The sequence below is a fragment of the Oratosquilla oratoria genome, chromosome 43 (assembly GCF_046742065.1).
Source record: "Oratosquilla oratoria isolate Oo_2021 chromosome 43, ASM4674206v1, whole genome shotgun sequence".
Classification (NCBI taxonomy): domain Eukaryota; kingdom Metazoa; phylum Arthropoda; class Malacostraca; order Stomatopoda; family Squillidae; genus Oratosquilla; species Oratosquilla oratoria.
In genome coordinates this window covers 11,161,146-11,183,645 of record NC_134819.1, presented here as the reverse complement: position 1 = coordinate 11,183,645, position 22,500 = coordinate 11,161,146, and the positions used below count along the sequence as shown (strand labels likewise).

The window sequence follows — 22,500 nt, the reverse complement described above, 5'->3', positions numbered from 1 at the left end:
CTTGAGGGTCGCCTTCCTGGTCTTCTCCTGGATCTTCTGCTGGTCTCCACTTCTCCTCACTATCGTCAGTTCCATCCGGGGAGTCTTTTGGAGTAATCTTATATATTTTCAATATCTCATACTTGATTTTGTCATAATCATGCATCGTATACACTTAAGGCCTTAGTGCAGTGTTTCTCAACCAGGGTTCCCCGGAACCCTAAGGTTCCGCAAAAGGTCCCTAAGGGTTCCGCGAGAACAATTGAGATAAGCTAATGCACTTTTGATTTTTGATTTAATTTCATATACTGTACATGATATAATTAAGCACGCACGACATATTCTTGGTTATTGTAATAATGCAATATAGACATCATCCTATCTAACCTATTATTACGATGAAAATAAAATGAGAAATATATGGTATTTTTTTTCGCGCAGGGGTTCCTTGAGACATGCAATTTATTTTAAAGGTTACACAAGGGTAAAAAGGTTGAGAAACGCTGCCTTCGAATGTTGAAAAACAATCTCAGGTTCCCCTTCATCGAAAGCGGGGACAAGCTTTTGGGCCTTTATAATGACACCCCTTACACTGATTTTCCTAAACACCTGAGCTAACCGATGCTCACGCTGTGCTATGAGTCTTTCCATTTCTAGACTCATTTGAGTTATTTGGTGCAACAATTGTAAATTTGATGAATTTTCAACGTTTTCTTTTTGCCTTTCAATAGCCTCTTTGTCTGGCCTAAGATCGACTTCGCTACGCCTTCTTCTTTCATCTCTAATTCCCTCACCTATTCTGCTTTCATTTCTAATTTCTTCTATTTCGGGATTTTTTTTCTTGCCTATGGAAATCCCTCGATATCGTACATACTGGCTTTGATGGGGCAGGTGTAGGGTCAACTCGGCCCATTTCTAACTAAGCTCATATATTCGACCAAGTCGGCCCACCACGGTTAGGTTAGGGTAGACGAACTTATACTTTAATTTCTTCGGCCTCCGCATCTATCAAAACAAAGATGGTGTCTCAAACAGTCGATGGGCTGAGTTGGCGATGGGCCGTTCTGGCCGGCAAGCGTCTGCCCGATGCATCTTTATAATTTGCTGCAGTGTGTAAACAAAACAACATTATGGCAGCAAACACGTTTTGTTTTTGAATTATCACGATTCGATTACGTTCGATGGACTATTCCTATAACTTTTTGAATCTGAATTACAACAGTACCTTTAGCACAAATATTTTCTAGAACCCTTACGATCTGCTCGTTTCCACCCTGCTTGCGGGGTGAGTTTAGTATTGTATGTTCTACCGAATCAAAGGTCTTGTAATCTACAAAAGTTAAACAAAGAGGTGTATTGTATTCTGTGATTTTCTTGATTGGTTGATTCATCTCCTGCAAATGGTCTAGAGCAGGGGCTCCCAAACTTTTCAGCTTATCGACCCCCTAGTAAAGTTTAAGATTTTCTATAGACCCCCAAAATATTAATTCGCGAATTATGTCAGTTTATTATCATTATTGGTGTTGTTATTGCTATTAATACTAGTAATATTATTGTTATTATAGTTATTACTATTGTTATTATTATTATTATTATCATTATTATTATTATTATTATTATTATTATTATTATTATTATTATCATTATTATCATTATTATTATTATTATTATTATTAATATTATTATTATTATTATTGTTATTATTATTATTATTATTATTATTATTATTATTATTATTATCATTATTATTATTATTATTATTATTATTATTGTAATTTTTATTATTTTTAGTATTATTATTATTATAATTATTACTATTATTATTATTATTATAATAATAATTACTATTATGATAATAATGATAATAATGATAATGATAATAATAATAATAGTAATAATAATAATAATAATAATGATAATAATGATAATAATAATAATAATAATAATAATAATGATAATAATAATAATAATAATGATAATAATAATAATAATAACAACAACTATAATAATAATAACATTACTAGCATTAATAGTAGTAACAACACCAATAATAATAAACTGACATAATTCGCGAATTAATATTTTGGGGGTCTATAGAAAACCTTAAACTTTACTAGAGGGTCGATGAGCTGAAAAGTTTGGGAACCTCTGCCTTGGATGGTTTCATCAACCCCTGGGTGTCGATATCGACCCCCTAGCAATCTACTGACCCCCTTTCGACCCCTTGGCTATTTGTCGACCCCTTGGATGGTCTCATCGACCCCTGGGGGTCGATATCGACCACTTTGGGAACCTCTAGTCTAGGGTCAAATATGCGCTTCAAAAGCCTGCAGCGCTGGGCGCGCTACCGCCGGACAGGTAGTGCGTTACCGATAATTTTGGGGTGCGTTTCCGTCAGTGTGTTACCGATTTTAATTTCCTTGGAGTGGTCCACGTTACTGGGTATGTGTATGTGTGTATACACATAAGCAGTATGTATAAGCAGATTTTTTGGTAACGCACTACCTGTCTGGTGGTAACGCTCCTAGCTCTGATTAGCCAACTTATTCTCTTGGTTGGTTTCCATCTAAAACTTGACTTAGTCTATTTGTAAGGATCATTTGATAGGAAGCTGAATTGTCAGTAGCTACTAAGATCTTTCTGGTCTTTTCTTATGAAGCAAAATCACAATCGCATTGCACCATGGTTAAGGAACACTATCTTGACATAAGCACTGAATTAATTTACAATGAACTTCTTTCCCTACATCTTTCAGAAGATATATCAATATACCATTTTCCCCAGGTGTTTTTCCTCGTTTCATATTTTTCAGAGCAGTCTCTACTTCTTTCGTAGCTTCTGGGACGCTACTAACGTCTACAGATGAATTTACTGACTCAATTACGGTCTTTGACGATTAAGCTCTTGGTAAAATTCCTTTACTATTTTTACCATTCTGTCTCTGCATTTAATAATCTCTCTCTCTTTTTTTTTTTTTTTATCTTTCAAACATATCATTTGCTGCCTTCCTAAAGCATGTCTGCGTTCGGCCCCTTTAATACTTTTACCTTTCCTGTATTTCATATATGTTTCTTTTTCTTTTCTTTGAACTCTGCCTTTTCTTTCTTTTGAACTCTCCCTCTATTTCGTCACACCTGCTTTTAATTTGCATAGTCCTTCTTCTGATTAGGTCATTTGTAGCTTTGGAGTATGTTTCTCTAATATTTTTTGCACTTCCTTCTTTCTCTGCCGATTCCTTAATGGTATTCACTAAATTCAAATTAATACCTTCGATGGTGTCCTCGTTATTTCTTAAAGCTTCGAATTTGTTTTTGTACACACACACACACACACACACACACACACACACACACACACACACACACACACACACACACACACACACACACACACACACACACACACACACACACACACTCACACACACACACAACACACTAATAAGACCAAAACTCGAGTACGCAACAACGCTATGGACACCCAATACCAAAAAAAGTTAGAAAGAATACAAGAGCAACAACAAAACTGGCACCAACTCTTTACAAAATGACATATGAACAAAGACTGTCCAAATTAGAATTACCAACTCTGGAACAAAGAAGGGAAAGAGGAGACTTACTATCTATAGAATTATGAAAGAAATGGAAATCTTAGATAAGAATGACTTATTGCAATGGGACAATGGAAAAACAAGAGGACACGAAAAGAAACTAAAAAAAGATAATTACAGACGAGATCTGAAAAAAATATAGCTTCTTGGAACAAATTGGACAAAGAAACAATGTGTGCAAACACTATTCAAGATTTTAAGAAAAAAACTTGATGCTGAGAGATACAAAGACGGGGCATACGAGCATAGCTCCCTTCCCGTATAATACAACTAGGTAAATACACTCTACCACTAGACTATCGGTTGTGTAAAATTCTTCAACCTGGGAATGAATCTACTCCCGAGGAATTAAATCGATTGCAAACTGCCGTCCGTACTCATTTTTACGAAGAACTAACAACTCACGTAGCTTCGTGGTTAAGCTGGTACGTTTCCTTTGAGGACGTAATGTCGTACTCATACCTGAATAGAATCACTAGTGACGATGTAGTCAATAAAATAATTCCGACTGTCGTCCCCGGATTTGAACCAAGGCTCGCGTGATTACAGTACCAGATTCTATTTGAAGGGCTTATTAGACCCGACGTTTCGATTCCAACTCAGGAATCGTCTTCAGGGGTATAATGGGTTACATACAGTGAACTTGTTTTTTTTTTTTATGTGGTCCATGATGCAACTGAGAAAAAAACAACTAAATGGAGTCCTCGCTCCGATAATCATGCTCAAACACAAAGAAATACATTATGAGTGAGACAAAAACAATAACAAAAGTGAAACCAAAAGGTAATATGGGAAACTCAAGAAACACAAGGGGGAGGGAGGGAGGGAGGGAGAATGACCGCCCAACCAGACCAAGATGGCCGACCAAGTGTCCCATGTGAAGGGAGAAATGATCATGCGTACATATAGGTAACTATCATGTGAACATGTATGGAATAAATTTACACAGAAGAACAATGTGAACAGCACAAACATCGGAATTTCAATTAATTGGACGAGGAAAAATAATGCTGTAACTGAAAAATGAAAGTGTCTGTTGGCTGGTAAGGAACTGGGCGTGTCATAACCCTTGGGAACAATTGTCATCAAAAGCCTAAATAAAACGGGAAGCGAAACTGTAACTGAGACCTGGACATGAGAGACTGAAATCAAATAAAAGACTTTGATGAAATAAAAAGAACATAGTGACACGTGAACATAGAAAAGTGTTGAATTAAAAAAAAAAAAAAAATGGTGTCTGATGGGGAACTGGAAGAGTGGGTACCAAGTGATCATTGAGAATAGGATGTCAAATGCAAAATGGAAAGGAACCCGGAAAAGAACCTTCTTGATAAAAAAAAAAAAAAAAAAAAAAAAAAAAAAAAGGAGGGGGGACTACAACACATTGTTGAAATAAAAAATAAATAAAAAATACTAGATATCTTTAAGGTAATATGAGGTTCATGCTCCCATTTATGCAACTGTCGTTGGTCTCTCATGCTTCTAAAAATAGTATTTTCTTTTGGAAATTGTCTTTGTGTATTATCTTGGCTTCGCTCCAGTTGATGGTATATTGGTGATCTGATGTGTGCTTGTGTAGGGCAGATTTCGGGTGTTCTCTTATCACTGCTCATTGGTGTTCTACTATCCTTGTAGCTAGTTTCTTCTGCGTTTTCCCTATGTACCTGTGTCTCAATCAGGGCAGCCTATGCGGTAAGTTGCTCCGGCTTGCTGTGTGTGGTGTTCTATGTCTTTAACTTTAGTGAGGTTTCTGTGTAGAGTGATACAGGGTTTGTGGGCCATCTGTATTCCGTTATCGCGTAGCACTCTGACAGTGACTTCAGAAGCGCCTTTAATGCAAAGGACTGTGACTGTGTATCGTGCGTGGACCTCGTTCTTGTGTTTTGGTGCGTCGTATTTTTTTCAATTGCGTACGGTTCTGCGAGGGTATCCATTGTCTCGAAAATTTTGTCTTGGGTGCTTCCTCTCTTCCTTCTTTGCATCCACCGTGGAACACATTTTATCTGCTTTGTTCCAAAGTATCCTGATCACACTCGTCTAGTGGCAGTCTTGTGGCTGCCGTGGTCCAGGAGTGGGTTTCCTGTAAACACTTGTCACAAGGGTACCTCCTACACGTTTAATGTTGACATCTAAGAACAGAAGTTGATAATTTGTCTCCAATTTCATCGAAAATTGAATGTCCGGCTCAATACTATTGATGCAATTGAAAAAGTACTATATTTTTGCCGTGCAGTATGGTGAAAGCATCATCAATGTACCAAATCCAAAGCTGAGAGAAGGGGCTGTCTTTAGTAGTTGTTGCTCAAGACGTTGCATTACTACTTCAGCCCCTACTATTGAAGTAGGCGAGCCCATGGTGTCTCTGCGTTAGTGGTAGGTGTGATCTCTGAAACCAAAGTAGGTTGATTTTAAGCACAGAGAAAGATTGTTCACGAATCCCGGGTTCTCCTCCATGGCCAATCTCAGCGATCCTTTTGCCAATTTGTATGGAATAAAAGTAAACATGGATTGAATATGAAAGGAAACCATGACAATTCTACTAAAATTGAGTCCTTTAATTCTAATAATGAAGCCGACTGATTTCTGTAGCATATGTGGTGAATGGTCAACTAGTGGTCTAAAATGTTTTGCCAGGAATTAAGCGAGATGATAAGTCGGTGAACCTCTGAAGGCTACTATGGGTCGAAGAGGGATGGTGTTTTTTAGACTTTTGGTAAGCCGTAGAACTTGGGTAAAGTGGTATATATATATATATATATATATATTTATATATATACATATAAATATATATATATATATATATATATATATATATATATACATATATATATATATATATATATATATATATATATATGTGTGTGTGTGTGTGTGTGTGTGTGTATGTATGTGTGTGTGTGTGTGTGTATTCTAGCTACCCAACCATCAATATATATCTATCTGTCTATGCATCTGTGTGTGTTTATCTACCTGTCTGTCTACTTATGTATCCATTTATCTGTTAACACTCTCTTTGTCTTTTGATTTTCCCTTCAGGCCCATGTTGTGGCTCTCTCAGCTGTCGACATATAAGTACTTCGATGGTTCTGTGGTATACATTTGCCTGACGCCTGTAAATAAGGAATGGCAGAAGAACTACTACCTGGGGTCCATCGGCGTTTTCTTCGTGTTGCCCCTTGTTCTCCTGCTAGTTCTCTACTCGCTTATCGTCGCTAGACTGATCGCCTATCGACGGAGAACAAGCAGGAACATTGAATCACCCCTTTGGAAATCCCGGAAACAGGTTGGTCTTTTGTATGTTCGTGAGTGTGTACGTGCATGCCTGTGTGTATGCTTGTACATGTACTTGAGTGTACTAATGTAGATGAAAGTCAAAAGAAAAAATGTACTCATGACATCCTACATTTATTTCTTAGTATTCCAAAAATTAACTATGAATTGTTTCAAAATCTGAGTATTCGGATTAACATAACAAATGTGCAAGTTTGAGTCTGACCGTGACCATATGTACCTAATTGTAACGTGTACTCTCAAATTTGTCATTGTATCATCCAGCTTTGTCTATACTCCCAATTTCTACCCCCTCTCATCCACTTCACCTCTCTCCTTCCCTCCATCCCCTCTCCTCCACTCCCTCTCCTCCCCTCCACCCCTCTCCTCCCCTTCACTCGCTCTTCTCCGCTCCACCCCTCTCCTCACCTCTCCTCCGCTTCCCTCCCCTCTCCTTTGCTCCCTTCTCTCTACTTCCCTCTTCCCTCCTTTCCCCACTCTCCCCTCCTTTTCCCCCTCTCCCCTCCTTTCCCCCTCTCCCCTCCTTTCCCCCTCTCCCCTCCTTTCCACTCTCTCCCCTCCTATGCCACTCTCCCCTCCCTTCCTCACTACTACTCCCGTTCCCCTCAATCCTCCCCAATTCACTTCCCTTTCCTCCTTTTTCTTCTCTACTATATTGTTCTAACTTGGGCTATGTCACCTAAGCTATTTTATGTAGTTATGCATTCATATAGAAAACTGTATATCTTCACATCTTTTAAACATGTAGTCTTTCTTGATTTGTTCTCCTAACCTCTTAAAGCCCAGTTACCCCTAATAAACAGGTCTCTCCTGTCAATCTTATTAATCTTTAAAATATAGCAGATCCAGTGTTTTTAATCTCTCCTCATAATATGTGTCAACTGGAAACCAGTTTGGTTGCTGCCATGTGTAGTTTTCCGATTTTTTCCGATTTTTTCCGATCTTTTCCTATCCTTTACTGCGCTGGGACCCACTGACGCATATTCCAGTCTTAGAGTGGTTAGGGTTTCTCTGAGGTTTTTCATAATTTCTTCACCCATAAAGTGAAAAGCCACTTTAATCTTCTGCAGTGTATGTCCCGTCCACAATCCTGCTGATATATCTGTCATGTAACATGTTGTATTTATCAACACTGTTTCTCCTATTTTCCTTTTTGTAATGCATTCGCTTTCCAAGAATTAGTTTAAAGATTGTCTTTTCCAGTCATTGCTCATTTTCAGAACTTTGTGGTCCACTCGTCACTACTCTCCATTTTATTCTTTACTACTTTTCTCATGTGTCTTCCCGCCAATGTGCTCCAATTTCCATATAAGATACTTGTGGGATACTTTATTAAAAATGCTTTTCTGGATTGAGGTACACACAGTCCATGTTATGTGAAGCGATCGCGTGTCTTTGTGTTTTATTTTCCCTTCTTGGGGGTGGATGAGTTATAAATTTCTTTACTTCACTTTTCTCTCTTGATTGCTATTTCTCTTCTCTTTTTCAAATTTCCCTTTTACTTGTCATTTCTTTCTTTTTCACTGTAATCATCATATCTCTTCCTAAAATTATCTTTTGCCTCTAGTGGTATTCATTACCCCCTTCTACATTTCTGAGGAAATGTACTGGGTCCCCTGAAGAAGCCCTGCTGGGCGAAACGTCAAATATATTGGATCCCATACTCTGCGTTTGGCCTCTCTCCTACAGTACTAGGTCCCCTTGTTTTTCCCTTTTGTATATAAGAAACAAAACAGGTAGAAAGAGAGGAGTCCAAACACTATAATCTGCCTGTTCAGCAGCCTCCAAACACATGAAACATCGAGAAAAGAAATTGAATATTGACACCATATGAAAGGATAGAATATAGAGGAGAGTTGATCATGCAAGAGTGAAATATGAGAAGGGAAAATGATAAAAGAAATTAAAAACCTTTCAGACAAACAATAGAACTATAAATAAGAAAACTACCTAAAATGTATATAAATATCATGAGATATAACAAATATAATATAGAGGCGAAAAGTCAACAAAAAATAAATTATCAACAGGAAAACAACAGATGCTTACTCAAGAACCTTGTTTGCCTTGCACTTGACCATACAAGTTTCTTCATTCCTCGGGTACAAAATGTGTAGAGCCACGATCTACAGTTTCTACCACGTTTGGGCTCCCAGAGGCAAGGAACATATGCCCTTCTAGTCGGAAGCAGCGGGAGTTCTGACTTCAAAAGCAATTGTCAAGCACTGCCAACTGGGGGCGCGATAGTTATTGACGAAATATACTTGCACTTGAAAATGCATTTATACAGATTAATTCATGAAGTTGAATCATCATGACCATGTGTAGATATTTCTACTACAGAATGCCATTATGCCGTCAGTAAGGTTAGCTGTAACTGGCAGTGAATACCCTAAACTGATTGTAACTTACAAGGTTGTGGAGATTGTAACTAGTTTGCAACCTTAAATCTTATGTCATGGAGCTTTAGCCAATAACAATATCCTTACTAACTACCACAACTACTAACTGCTCCAACAACCCTACCCAGAAAACAAAGACGTGATCCTCAAGAAACTATTAATGCTCAATACTAAAACAGAAAACCTGGAAGACAACCGACAAATAATATATAACTTCTGGAAACACAGGACAACCAAAGTCCAAAATTAAACGAAGCGAAATCCAAAACGGACTAGGGGTCGCCGAAGCCAAGGCATTTACACCACCACCACCACCACCACCAGCACCACCACCACCACCACCACCACCACCACCACCACCACCACCACCACCACCACCACCACCACCACCACCACCACCACCACCACCACCACCACCACCACCACCACCACCACCACCACTACTACTACTATTACTACTACTACTACTACTACTACTACTACTACTGGAACTGTGTGGTGGAAGCAGCAGGGTCTGTCTCCCACAGACACAGTTCATTGGCCCCTCTCCCGCCAATGACTGTGGTCGACCCTTTTATCTACTACTACCACTACTACTGCTACTACTACTATAGCCGCTAAATGTAAGCACAAAAGAGTTGCGTGCTAGAAAAAAAATGCGATAAAAGCAAAATTTACCAATGACGAGGTTATGGTGATAATTCAAGACTAGTAAGTAAATAAAAAAAAAAAAGATTCTTTAAGAATTCTGCCAAAAAATAGCGTAGTTTACAATAAAAAAGGCTTTTGGGAGCTATCTATGTACATGCTGAGAGTTTTTTCCCCATATAAAGGAAGTAGCTTAGTCTTCTAAATCCAAATTTTTGGCCACCATTCTTTACTCTAAAAAACGCCATTTTGTGAAGACTGAATGTAAACTCTCATTCATTATTTCTGCCTGAGCTGAAGCCTCCTCAAAAAGAACAGACGCTTCGTCGAAACCGACCAGATCCGAGCGAAACCTACTGAAAACCGGCAAACGGTTGTAAATTTTACTCAGGTTTCCAAAACTGTGATGGTTTTTTGCCAAACTGCCTTGTTTAATAAGGTATTGACCGCCATCTTGAAAACCCTCAATATTGAAAGTGGTTATAGTATAAAATGTTAAGATATATCCTATCCTAACCTAACCTAATTTAACCCAACCGTACCTAACGTAACCTAACCTAATCTGACCTAACATATAGAACACTTCATGATCATGAGCTTTGCAAGCGATTATGGTGGAATATGAAGAAACTGGGCATTATTTCACAAAAAATCATCAGATAAGTAATATCTAGTTATTTTGGTAGGTTTCAACCTTAACTGTATTTATTCTACATGTTCACATATGTAGAGTTGGTAAGCGGCAACTGCTCCTCTCCAGCACTTGGTTTCCGGACTGGACCCCAGATCAATCTATAACTTCAACGGTGTATTTTTCTTATATATGGAGAATTGACATGTGGCAACTTTCCCCCACCTTTTTCTATTTTCAGTTGATAATATAGAAACTGTTATACAGTAATAAAACATAGAATGCTTAGATTATTCCCAGAGAGCTCTATGTGAAGGCTCGAGGAAAACTGGCAGCCATCGTATGGTAGCGGATTTCCAGTCAACGAAACTCGAGACATAATTACTGTTAATAATGGTGAAAAACAAATTGAAGGCAGAAATATTATCCATGTGCTACATCTTCAGTCAAAGCAGACAGCTTCTATACACATTCACAGAGAAGGTTGCTTGGGCGCAGGCTGACCTAGGTTATCACATGACATCACCTTTCCCTTAACCTTGTATCTTCACTGGTGATAATTGATCACATTTAGAATATTCATAGCTTATATTTACCGGGCATTAGTTTATTTAGTTACTTATTTATCTATTTATTGATACAAGCAGCGGCTTCGCCGCACCTGGCTACGCCTGGTTGCTTGGCCTACGGCGCTTCCTCGCTTCGCTCGCATATATGCGGCGGGGGCCCCCGGAGCATCGCCAGGGGCCCCAAAGGACTAGCGGGGGCTCCCAGAAGAGCCGCGGGGCCCCAGAGGAGGCGCGGGGCCACCAGAAGAGCTGCAGGGGCCCACACAGGAACCACGGGGGCCCCCAAAGGAGCCATCCCATGAATTCATGGCCTGTTGTTACATATTATACATTTCGATATAATGTAGTCTACGCTTCTTCGCCGTTTCGTCTCTTGGCATCGTAACGGTAGTCGATATTGTATAGTCACCACTGACGTCATTTCAGAATAATTTTGAAAGAGAAATGCATACAAAAATAAAGACTCAATAAAACAGAGAAATCAACCGGTTTTTTTGCCTTTGGTGGGCGAACCCATACCAAAGGCGACACCCCCATAAGGCCAAGCACCCACGGCGAAGCCGTGGCCGGTGTGACGTCACGGTAACGGGGACTACTGATTGGCCGAAAGTGGTGACGTCACAACAACGGAGACGACTGATTGGCCGAGAGTGGTGACGTCACGGCAAGGCAGACGAATTATTGGCCGAAAACGATGAGGATTGAGAGGCGTCACCACTCTCGGCCAATCAGTCGTCTCCGTTGCCGTGACGGCACCACTCTCGGCCAATCAGTTGTCCCCGTTGCCGTGACGTCACGCCGGCCACGCCTTCGCCGTGGACCCTTGGCCTTATGGGGGTGTCGCCTTTTGGTAATGGGTTCGCCCACCAAAGGCAAAAAAAATCGGTTGATTTCTCTGTTTTATTGGGTCTTTATTTTTGTATGTTATTAGATACATATATAAATATATTTATGTGCACACACACACACACACACACACACACACACACACACACACACACACACACACACACACACACACACACACACACACACACACACACACACACACACACACACAACGCGCGCGCGCACACACACACACACACACACACACACACACACACACACACACACACACACACACACACACACACACACACACACACACACACACACACACACACACACATCAATAAAATCAGCCATCCAGAGCCCACTGCTGAACAAAGGCCTCCTTCATAGCATTCCGTGAATTACACGACCGTGCCATCCTCTGCCACGTCACTCCTGTAAACTTCTCGATCTCCTCTCTCCACCTTCTGTCTGGTCTCTCTCTTCCACGCTTCCTATCTCGCGGCGTCCATTCAGTAACACACCTGCTCCATCGCTCATCAGTTGTTCGCACCAACTTACCTGCCCAATTGCACTTCCTCTTTTTTACTGCCTCTACGATATCTTTCACTCTAGTCTGCTCTCTCACCCAACTTGCTCTCTTTCGGTCTCTCAGTGTTATTCCCATCATTGATCTCTCCATTCTCATCTGTGCAGTCCTTAGCTTTGTTTCCATCGCCTTCGTCAGCTTCCAAGTCTCACACCCGTAAATTATTGCTGGTAGAATGCATTGATTGTAAACTTTACGTAGAGAGCCTCTCAGGATTTTATTATACTTACCAAACACTTTCCAACCAATTGTAATACGTCTTTTTATTTCATTATCATGATCTTTCGTCACTTTCACCATCTGGCCTATATGATTATACTCTTCAACTTCCTCTAGACTCTCATCATCAATTACAATCTCTTTACTTTGAACTTTCGTGTTGAAGATTACTTTGGTTTTGCTCTTATTCATTTTTAAGCCTACTTTGAGACTTTTTTTGTTTAGATCGCTCAACATATTCTGCAAGTCTTCTGCTCTTTCTGAAATAAGAATGATGTCATCCGCAAATCTTAGGTGGTTTAAATATTCGCCATTAATCTTCAAACCTTTCTTTTCCCAACTCAACCTTCTAAAAATATCTTCTAAACAAGCTGTAAATAGTTTGGGTGAAATTGTGTCGCCTTGCCGTACTTCTTTCTCGACCTTTATTTTTTCTGTATCTTTATGTAGTCGAATTATAGCGGTACCTTTCTCATAAATCTTTCCTAAAACTCTTACAATCTGTTCATTTGTACCCTATTTGCGTAGTGAGTTTAGTATTGCTATTTGTTCTACCGAGCCAAAGCCCTTCTCGTAATCTACAAAAGCTAAACACAGAAGTATATTGTATTCTGTTGTTTTTTCGATTAGTTGGTTTATCGCCTGCAAATGGTCTAGAGTTGAATATCCGCTTCTAAAGCCTGCCTGTTCTCTCGGTTGGTTTCCATCTAAAACTTATTTAGTCTATTTGTAAGGATCTTGTAGAATACTTTATATACATTTGATAACAAACTAATTAGTCGATAGTTACTAAGGTCCTTCTGGTCTCGTTTTTTATGAAGCAAAATCACTATAGCATTGCACCACGCATCAGGAACGCTTTCTTGACGTAAGCACTGGGTGTACAACTCAGCTAATTTAATATGAACTATTTTACCTGCGTCTTTCAACAGATCTATTGATATACCATCTTCCCCTGGTGCTTTTCCACGTTTTTAGAGCAAACTCTACTTCTTCATTTGTAATCTCTGGTACACTACTAACGTCTACACATGAATTTACTGACTCAACTACGGTCTTCGACGAGTAAAGCTCTTGGTAAAATTCTTCTACTCTTTTTACCATTTTGTCTCTACATATGATTATTTCTCCATTTCTATCTTTCAAACATATTATTTGCTGTCTTCCTAAAGCATGTCTGCGCTCGGTCACTTTAATACTTTTACCTTTCCGAATAGTATTCTCTATTTCATCCATGTTTCTCTTTCTTTTCTCTAATCTCTGCCTTTTGTTGATAAGCTTGTTTAGTTCTACTTTTTCTATTTCGTCTCTCCTGCTTTTAATCTGCATGTTCCTTCTTCTTTTAATTAGGTCATTTGTAGCTTTGGAGTATTTCTTCTCTCTAATGTTTTTTGTACTTCCTACTTTCTCTGCTGATTCCTTGATATTCACTAAATTCAAATTAATAACTTCCACGCTGTCCTCGTTAGTTCTTATAGCCTCGAATCTATTTTTAATTTCTAACTGAAATTTCTTATTATTATCCTTAACCTTTGCAAGGCTTATTTTCTTTTTTAAGACTAGTTTATTTCTCTCGGCTCTGAAGTTGAATTTAGATGTGCAACCTACCATTCTATGGTCACTACCTATGTTGACTTTATTTATTACCGTAACATTGCTAACGCTTTTGCTCTCATCTCCTAATATCAAGTCTGTTTCGTTCTTTGTTGTTCCATTTGGACTTCTCCACGTCCATTTACGACCTACACGCTTTTGAAAGAAGGTATTCATTATCCTCATATTGTAGTTCTCTGCAAAATTTACTAATATCTCGCCTCTGTCATTTTCGTTTTCGTCTATTTAAGACCTTTTCAAAGGTACCTTTGAAAATGTCTTAAATAGACGAAAATGTTCGGTCACCTTTCATTTTATTTTCCAAACGGTTTTATCACACACACACGCACACACACACACACACACACACACACACACACACACACACACACACACACACACACACACACACACACACACACACACACACACACACACACGGCTCGGTGGCGGATTGGTAAATCACTGGCCTTACAAGCCAGAGAACCGGGGTTCGATTCCCCGGCCGGGCGGAGATAAGTTGGGTTTGTCTCCTTTCACGTGTAACCCCTGTTCACCTAGCAGTGAGTAGGTACGGGATGTTAGTCAAGGAGTTGTGACCTTGCTGTCCCGGTGTGTGGTGTGTGAGTGGTCTCAGACCTACCCAGAGATCGGCAAATAATGAGCTCTGAGCTCACTGCCGTAGGGTGGTGTCTGGCTGTCTCGAACGAGACTGCAGCAGATCCGAGGTGAATACACATACGGATATATATATATATATATATATATATATATATATATATATATACGGGTACAAGATACAGTAGACAAAATACAGGGATGACCCGTCATCCAGGAGGTGTCAAGATAAGAGGGAGGGTAGAGGGTGGAGGGGATTGGAGTGTGTTTGGGGGTGGAATGGGTGGAAATGGTTTTTGTGCCTTTTTCTTTTTGGCTACCTCCCTTGTAAGGGGAAGAATCCTTTGGTATATGTATGTATATATATATATATATATATATATATATATATATATATATATATATATATATATATATATGTGTGTGTGTGTGTGTGTGTGTGTGTGTGTGTGTGTGTGTGTGTGTGTGTGTGTGTGTGTGTGTGTGTTTAGGTTTTGGTTGAGGGCATTGGTGATGGTCCTCTATTGCAGGGATAGTGTGATTTTGTGAAGGAACAGTCTCTGTGTCAAGGCCACGGGGGACTTTTTTGATATGATCTTTGTACAAGACGGTCTCCGTAAGATCATGCAAACTGAGTGCTTTAACTTTGTTCATTGACTCATGTCTAATGATACAATAGGGCCCAGAGAATTTAGGGAAGAGTGTCGGGGTGTGTGTGTGGTTGATCTGAGTGATCATTGCTATTTACTGGACGTTTTGTCCTTAGTTTTGCTAATTTGGACATGCGTGAGGAATTAATGCATCTGTCACGTTAGGAATGCAAGTCCACAACTGTCATTAAGATAGCAGAGTTAAGAGTCGTGGGGAGGTGTTTGGGTGTCGGTGCCATTTGTGTTAGCAGCTGGTACATCCTCATGTGATGAAGCAGAGTGAATTTGAGTGGGGGAGTGGTAGCGTTAACTGACGTTAAATCATGTTCCGCCTGCTCGGCCACGTTGATGTGGTGACTTCGTGGGAAGTTGCTGATGGCAATGCAGGGAAGAAATGGTTTGCATAAATGATGGCATGTTGATCAGGGTAAATGGTTATGTTATGTTGCTTCATCAATGTTAAGCCTATGAAGATATCAACAGGAAAATAAACACCAACTACGTAGGTAGTAACTGAAATGGAAGAGCACTCATCTTTGAAGCTAATGATAGCTAATGATACATCATTGACACTGCAGAGGGTGACGTCGGGGAGGGAGGGGGTCCAAAATGGTGACACGTGTTGTTTCAGTGAAAAATTTGTTGAAACTATGTACTGACATGATGTTAACTGGGGGACCCGTGTCGAGAAAGATTGTCACTTTGGTGTTGCTAGAGGTAGTATTGAAAATTAAGGAATGGGAAGATAGGTTTGGGATATCCAGGGTATGTATCAGTAGAGTTCATGGCTGAATATCTGGGTATGAATTAACTGTTCTTGGTGTGCACTGAGTCTTTGTATTCTGTAGTCACAAAGGAGATGTGCTACGTGAATGCCTTGCAGGAGAGGTGTTACGTGAATGCCTAACAGAAGATGTGTTACGTAAATGTCTAGGAGAAGAGCGAGCTGGGGATTATTGTTTGTGTTACCTCCGTGCTAGCAGCACACGGCAACGACTAATCGTGTGAAAACATGTACCGTGATGATCGCAATGTTTGTCTGGTTGTGACGGATACCTGTGGTAACACGTGTTAACGAGGTGTCCTGATTTGTGGTAGTATGTACAGAACATTTGTGGCTTTGAAGGAGAGCGTTGGTGTGAGCGATATCACGTGCGATATGTATGTCTTGATATCGTGTGATGTGAGGGGGACCATGTGACTTGGGCTATCGTGTGGTTTAGTGCGATGGGTACCGACTGTCTCTGTATCTGAGTGATAGCTTTGTCCGTGCCAGGGAATTTCCTGGAGAATTCGCCTAGTGTGATACCTGGTGTGAATGGAATTGTGATAGCTTTTTGGAGTGTGTCTGGGTGTAATTGGGAGAGTAGTCGAAAGTATGCCATGAGTGAAACTACGTGTTCTAATAATATTTTGTTGTCTGAGACCCAGTCTGAATTTCTGAGGCTTTCTCTGAGTTCACTTTTAAATGTTGAAGCTATTTTGACAGCTTTTTCTTTTGTGCTGTGTGTTGGCCATAATTGTAATTTTTTGTCAAAGAATAGTGGGAGTGGGAAGTGCTCCAAGTGGTTCAAATGCAGCAAATGAGCTTTTAAAGTGTTTTACAAATTCCTGATAGTTGTAGGTTTCCTCAAATGTATCAGACTGAATGACGTCACCAGCTAATGTGTTATTCTTATCTATTTTGGATGTTAAGATGGATATCTTAGTCTTGTCGTCTGTGGCGTTTCTTCGTGTTATCTTTGATTCAACCTCATAGAGGAAATTGTGTACAAGAATGTTCTTGCCGTTGAAGAGAGGTAATGTTGTCTCATGCTTGAGTACGTTGATAAGGTTTTGTGTTTTCGTGGTGCTTTGAGTGGGAGGTGAATTTTTTGAAGAGTTGCTAGAAGAAGGAGGGGGCTTGTTCGGTGTATTTGAATTGAGCGAAGAAAGGCTTCATGTCGGTATGTCTAGTGGAGAAGGCTTTGGACACGTTCATGTATTATGATATATATATATATATATATATATATATATATATATATATATATATATATATATATATATATATATATCAGAGAAATGGGTGGAGACCGTGTTGTTCCTGGTGTGTGGTCAGCTGTATATGATGTTTTCATATATTGAATGTGTAATATATAATAGGTAAAGTCCAGGCCGGAAATTCAATGGCTTAAATTCTTCATCATGTGTTCTTCATATGATCGGCGTTGAAATTCTTAGTGAGCTTGAGGTGCCTTGTGACTAATATAGTCTAGGAAGAAAGAGATTGGCGCTAAAGGCTTGTGAAATATCCGGTCCGTGTCATGTGTGCGTATAACTTATAATATGGAATATATATATATAGTTATATTGATTTCGAGGATCGGTTACACCACCCAAATTTCTTGGACTTTTGTGAAACAGTAGTGACATCCATAAGGCGCCGAGCAACGTCATTCTCGATAACGGGAGACATTTTTATTATTTCTTTTTTCCTGTATAAACGTGTCCTCACTCTTCCTCTCAGCTTCCCTGCGCCTCTTCTGCAGGTGGTGGCTATGCTGGCGGCTGTGGTTACTGTGTTCTTCGTGTGCCTTCTCCCCTTCCGCGTCTTCGTCGTATGGATCATCCTGGCGCCAGAAAAGGCCGTCCAGCTTATGGGGCTTGAGGTAGGAGACTCTATGGAGCCAGATGTAGAAATATAGAATTTATAATACTTGTTTTCTTTTCCAATGATTGATGATAAGATTAGTCACTCTTAACGTTCATAACAGGGGCGTATATTCAGGGTGTGATAGACGTATTCCGTACACCTTCAGCCAGAGAGAGAAATGCATGATCGTTATAAATAAATTCAGCAGTAAATGAAAAACGATATTTTTCATATTGTTTGCAGTCCTATAGGTGTTCTGTAGAAGCACTGGACACTTAATAGTTAATTGTATCATTATGTGGCATAGAATGTGAGGGGAAACTGTTGAAAATATAGGCCTTAGGTGTGCGGATCGACGAACGCACACTACTTGAGTTCGTTTTTGCTGCTGAATTTTAATGTTGGCTAGAAGGCATAAAGTGCCTGCCATTCATTATATGGACATAGTTAAGGCTTGCAGAATTTATAATATATCATCTATTATGAAACCAAATGTTATTAAGTCAGTCAGAAGTAAAGAATGAGTGCAACCTAAGTCACGAACTCTGACCTCCGACATTCACTTGAAGACTGAACTTGGAGACAAAAATATGGATGGATTAGTGGAATTTATGGTAAAAAGTAAAAAGCAAAACAGGATTTCATTCTGGTTTCAAAGAAGCATTCCGGTTGGCTAAATTAATTTGAACCATACCAAGCAAAACAGTTTCAGCCGAGGGTTAATTTTCTGCCCTAAGGAGAATAAATTCATGCAACTGTGGAACACAAAGACAATAGAGGCTGAGCAGCCTCAGTTTGCTCTACATTGAAAAGAACTTGCTGACTTAAGTTAATCAGAGAGACTCTTACTATGATGATGTCATAACAAGTTTTTATCCCAAAAACGAAGAATAGTTTAATTATAAATAATCAAGTATGTCAACCATTCTGCTGTGTAATTTAGGCAAGCTAATCAAAATTAATCAATTTCATTATCTTAAATTTACACATATAATTTGCTTTATTTTACAACTAGCAATTTTATTAAATATAAACTATTAACCACACACACACACACACACACACACACACACACACACACACACACACACACACACACACACACACACACACACACACACACACACACACACACACACACACACATATATATGTGTGTGTGTGCGTGTTGTGTGTGTCACGGGCCACCTATGGGCCAGGCTAGTCGCCACACGAAAAAAGAGAGAAAGAGAATAAAATAAAATTAAACAAAATAGAATAAAATGAGGCCGTGCGCAGCTCGGGCGAGTGACAGAATCTTGATGCAGGATGATTCAACTCTTCGTTAAAATTAATTGTTATTTACAATAGTAAAGTAGACACAAGCAACATAAATGGACAAAGAATAAGAAAAAGTAGGAATATACATTAATCATAAAATATTGAACATATATGTTTCATGAATCATAAATGAATACTTAATTACCAGGTAGAGTAGCTAGGTTTGCGCTTGTATGCAGCACTTAAGAACAGGTTGAAGAAACGAAGTCCTGATTATGGTGTAGACGAGTCTTGATTCTGGTTGCTAGAAGTAGCACCAACGGAAAGTCTTCTGGTTCGATCTTCAAGTCTCGGGAACAAACGAGCTGTTTGAGGAGAGGTTGATGCACGATAACTTCTGGTAAGAGAATCTTCTGGTAGTCGGGAACACGTAGGAAATTTGTCGATGTTTCGTAGTCGAGAAAAAACAGGGGGAGTTTGTAGGTTCGCACTTAGTCCAGCAGTAGTCTGGAGATGCTCAAAACAATTTGGAAAAAAACGAAGGTTTTGCACTTCGCGTGGATATTACCAATCTACGGGTTCGATACGAGTACTTGAGGTCCAAAGGACTTGTTTAGTTGGGTTGCCTTAATCGACGAATGTAGAAAACTTCTACGTGTATTGAGATGGCCCGTGGGCGTCTGCTTCTTTTCTTGTCTCCTCTCTTCTCTGGTTCTCTCTCTGGTTATCTTCCCGTTCTGTTTCTCTATGCTTCTCTTCCGCTGTAGCTCTCTGCTTGCTCTTATATAGCCTGGGAATCGGTGATTACGTTTCCAGTATGTCGAAAAGTATCTAAAGTAGGTAGTTTAGACATCTTCAACCAATGGGAACGAAGAATATGTTTTCGCGCCAAGTTATGTAACGTTTTTCTGAGCTTGGCGTCATGACAGAACGTGTTTTCGAAGCATGCCCTAAAACAGACGAGTATTCTACAATTGTTTACTTTATTACATACATTTTATGAAATACATTTGTAACATATATTAATGATAACACACAACACATATTCACGCAAGGGGTGCCTTAAAAATACAAACAGGAGATTTTATTCACACAAAGGCGTTAAACAGCACAGCAACAGGATTCTACTTATGCTAAGGACATCACAATATATATATATATATATATATATATATATATATATATATATATATATATATATATATATTTTCTATTAAATAATACAGCATACTCAGCACTGGAAATCTTCTTCCTTAAACTTTCTATCCTTCTCGCTACTTTCCTGTCTGTGGAAAGAAGGAAGAACACAATATCACCAAATGAAACCATAGTGATTTTGGAAATAAAAACAAATGCATTACTTACAACGTTTCGCCTATGCTTTAGGCATCTTCTGGTAATTTTATTTTGAATCTACAAATCATGATGTACAATGTACAAAAAAAATAGGAGATGGTTAAAGAAAATGGAGAAAAGTGGGAGGTGAGCCAGCTGTTGTTTGCGGACGACACTGCGCTTGTGGCAGGATCGGAGAAGGGATTGAGGAAGTTGGTGGCAGAGTTTGGGAGAGTATGTGATAGAAGAAAGCTAAAGATAAATGTGGGTAAAAGTAAGGTGATGAGATGTATAAGGGGTGAAAGTGGCAGTAGACTGGAGGTGAGCATTAAGGGAGAGCGACTGGAGGAAGTGGGTAGTTTTAGATACTTGGGTGCAAATGTGGCAGGAAAAGGTGGAGTGATTGTGGAGGTAGAATGTAGATTGAGAGAAGCGAGTAAATGCCTTGGTGGATTGAAGAGTGTAATGAGGAATAGACATTTGGGAATGGATGCTAAGAGGAGATTGTATGAAGGAGTGATTGTGCCAACAGCACTGTATGGGGCAGAAACATGGAACATAAGAGAGGAAGAGAGAAGGAGTTTGAATGTGTTTGAGATGAGGTGTTTGAGAAGTATGATGGGGGTTACTAGGCTAGATAGAGTGAGAAATGAGGAGGCGAGGAGGAGAACAGGGGTGGAAAAGGAGCTGGGAGATAGGGTTGATGAAAGAATATTAGGATGGTTTGGACACATGGAAAGAATGAGTGAAGAAAGACTAGTAAAAGAGGTATGGAAGGCAGATGTGGAGGGAGTGAACATGAGGGGACGTCCTAGGATGAGGTGGATGGATGGGGTGAAGGGGGCTTTGGGGAAGAGGGGAATGTCTGTTGAGGAAGGATGGGAGAGGACAGAAGACAGGGGTGAATGGAGAATGGTTGTATATGGATGATGTTGTGATACATGAGGTGGAATGGGGGGTGAGGTAGTAAGTGTGAGCAAAATTTGATGCAGCCCGAAGGGATTTCTCCCCGTCTTCTCCTTTTATGCAATGGGGGGATGGAGAGGGGGGGTCGCCGATTTAAAGAAGCGGCCTTGCTGTGGATGTGCTGTGTCTCGCGACACTGCTTCTGACCCAGGGCAGTGGACAAGGTGCAGGGATGACCCGTCATCCGGGAGGTGCTAAGATAAGAGGGAGGGTGGAGGGTTGTGGAGTGTATTCAGGGATGGAATGGGTGGGAATGATTTGATGCCTTTTCCTTTTTGGCTACCTCCCTTGTAAGGGGGAAAAATTCTTGGTATATATTTGTATGTACAAAAACTAGGATAGGTACTTTGGTTTAATTTCTTCTTGGTGCCCCGTGGGATGCCCCGGACAGCTCCAGGGATCCACACATATTTAATATTAAATTAATTGCTGGTAGGTAATTCTTTATTAATACAGCTTCCATACATTTTAATTTACTCTTATTGGTGTTCTTTGCTAAAATCGAAGTATTACTATTCAAAACTTCCCGCGAAATATTCATCTTATGTACTTTTGAAATGTGCGATTTTATTGCACCATTTTGGATATGAAAAGTAAGCCTTTGAGACAAAGTTTGAGTTGTGTACAATGTACTCGTCATTGCAAAGCGCACCGTCTTTGTTGAAAGGGCA

General features: G+C 39.7%; 1 protein-coding gene across 1 annotated transcript in view; it reads left to right on the top strand.

Moving 5' to 3' along the window:
* Positions 1 to 22,500, top strand: part of LOC143021986 (uncharacterized) — an 89,860-nt gene that overhangs the window by 59,099 nt on the left and 8,261 nt on the right. The window contains exons 4-5 of the mRNA XM_076179913.1: positions 6,626 to 6,872; positions 18,165 to 18,284. Of these exons, the coding sequence (XP_076036028.1) occupies positions 6,626 to 6,872; positions 18,165 to 18,284 (367 nt within the window). The remainder of the gene's footprint in view (positions 1 to 6,625; positions 6,873 to 18,164; positions 18,285 to 22,500) is intronic.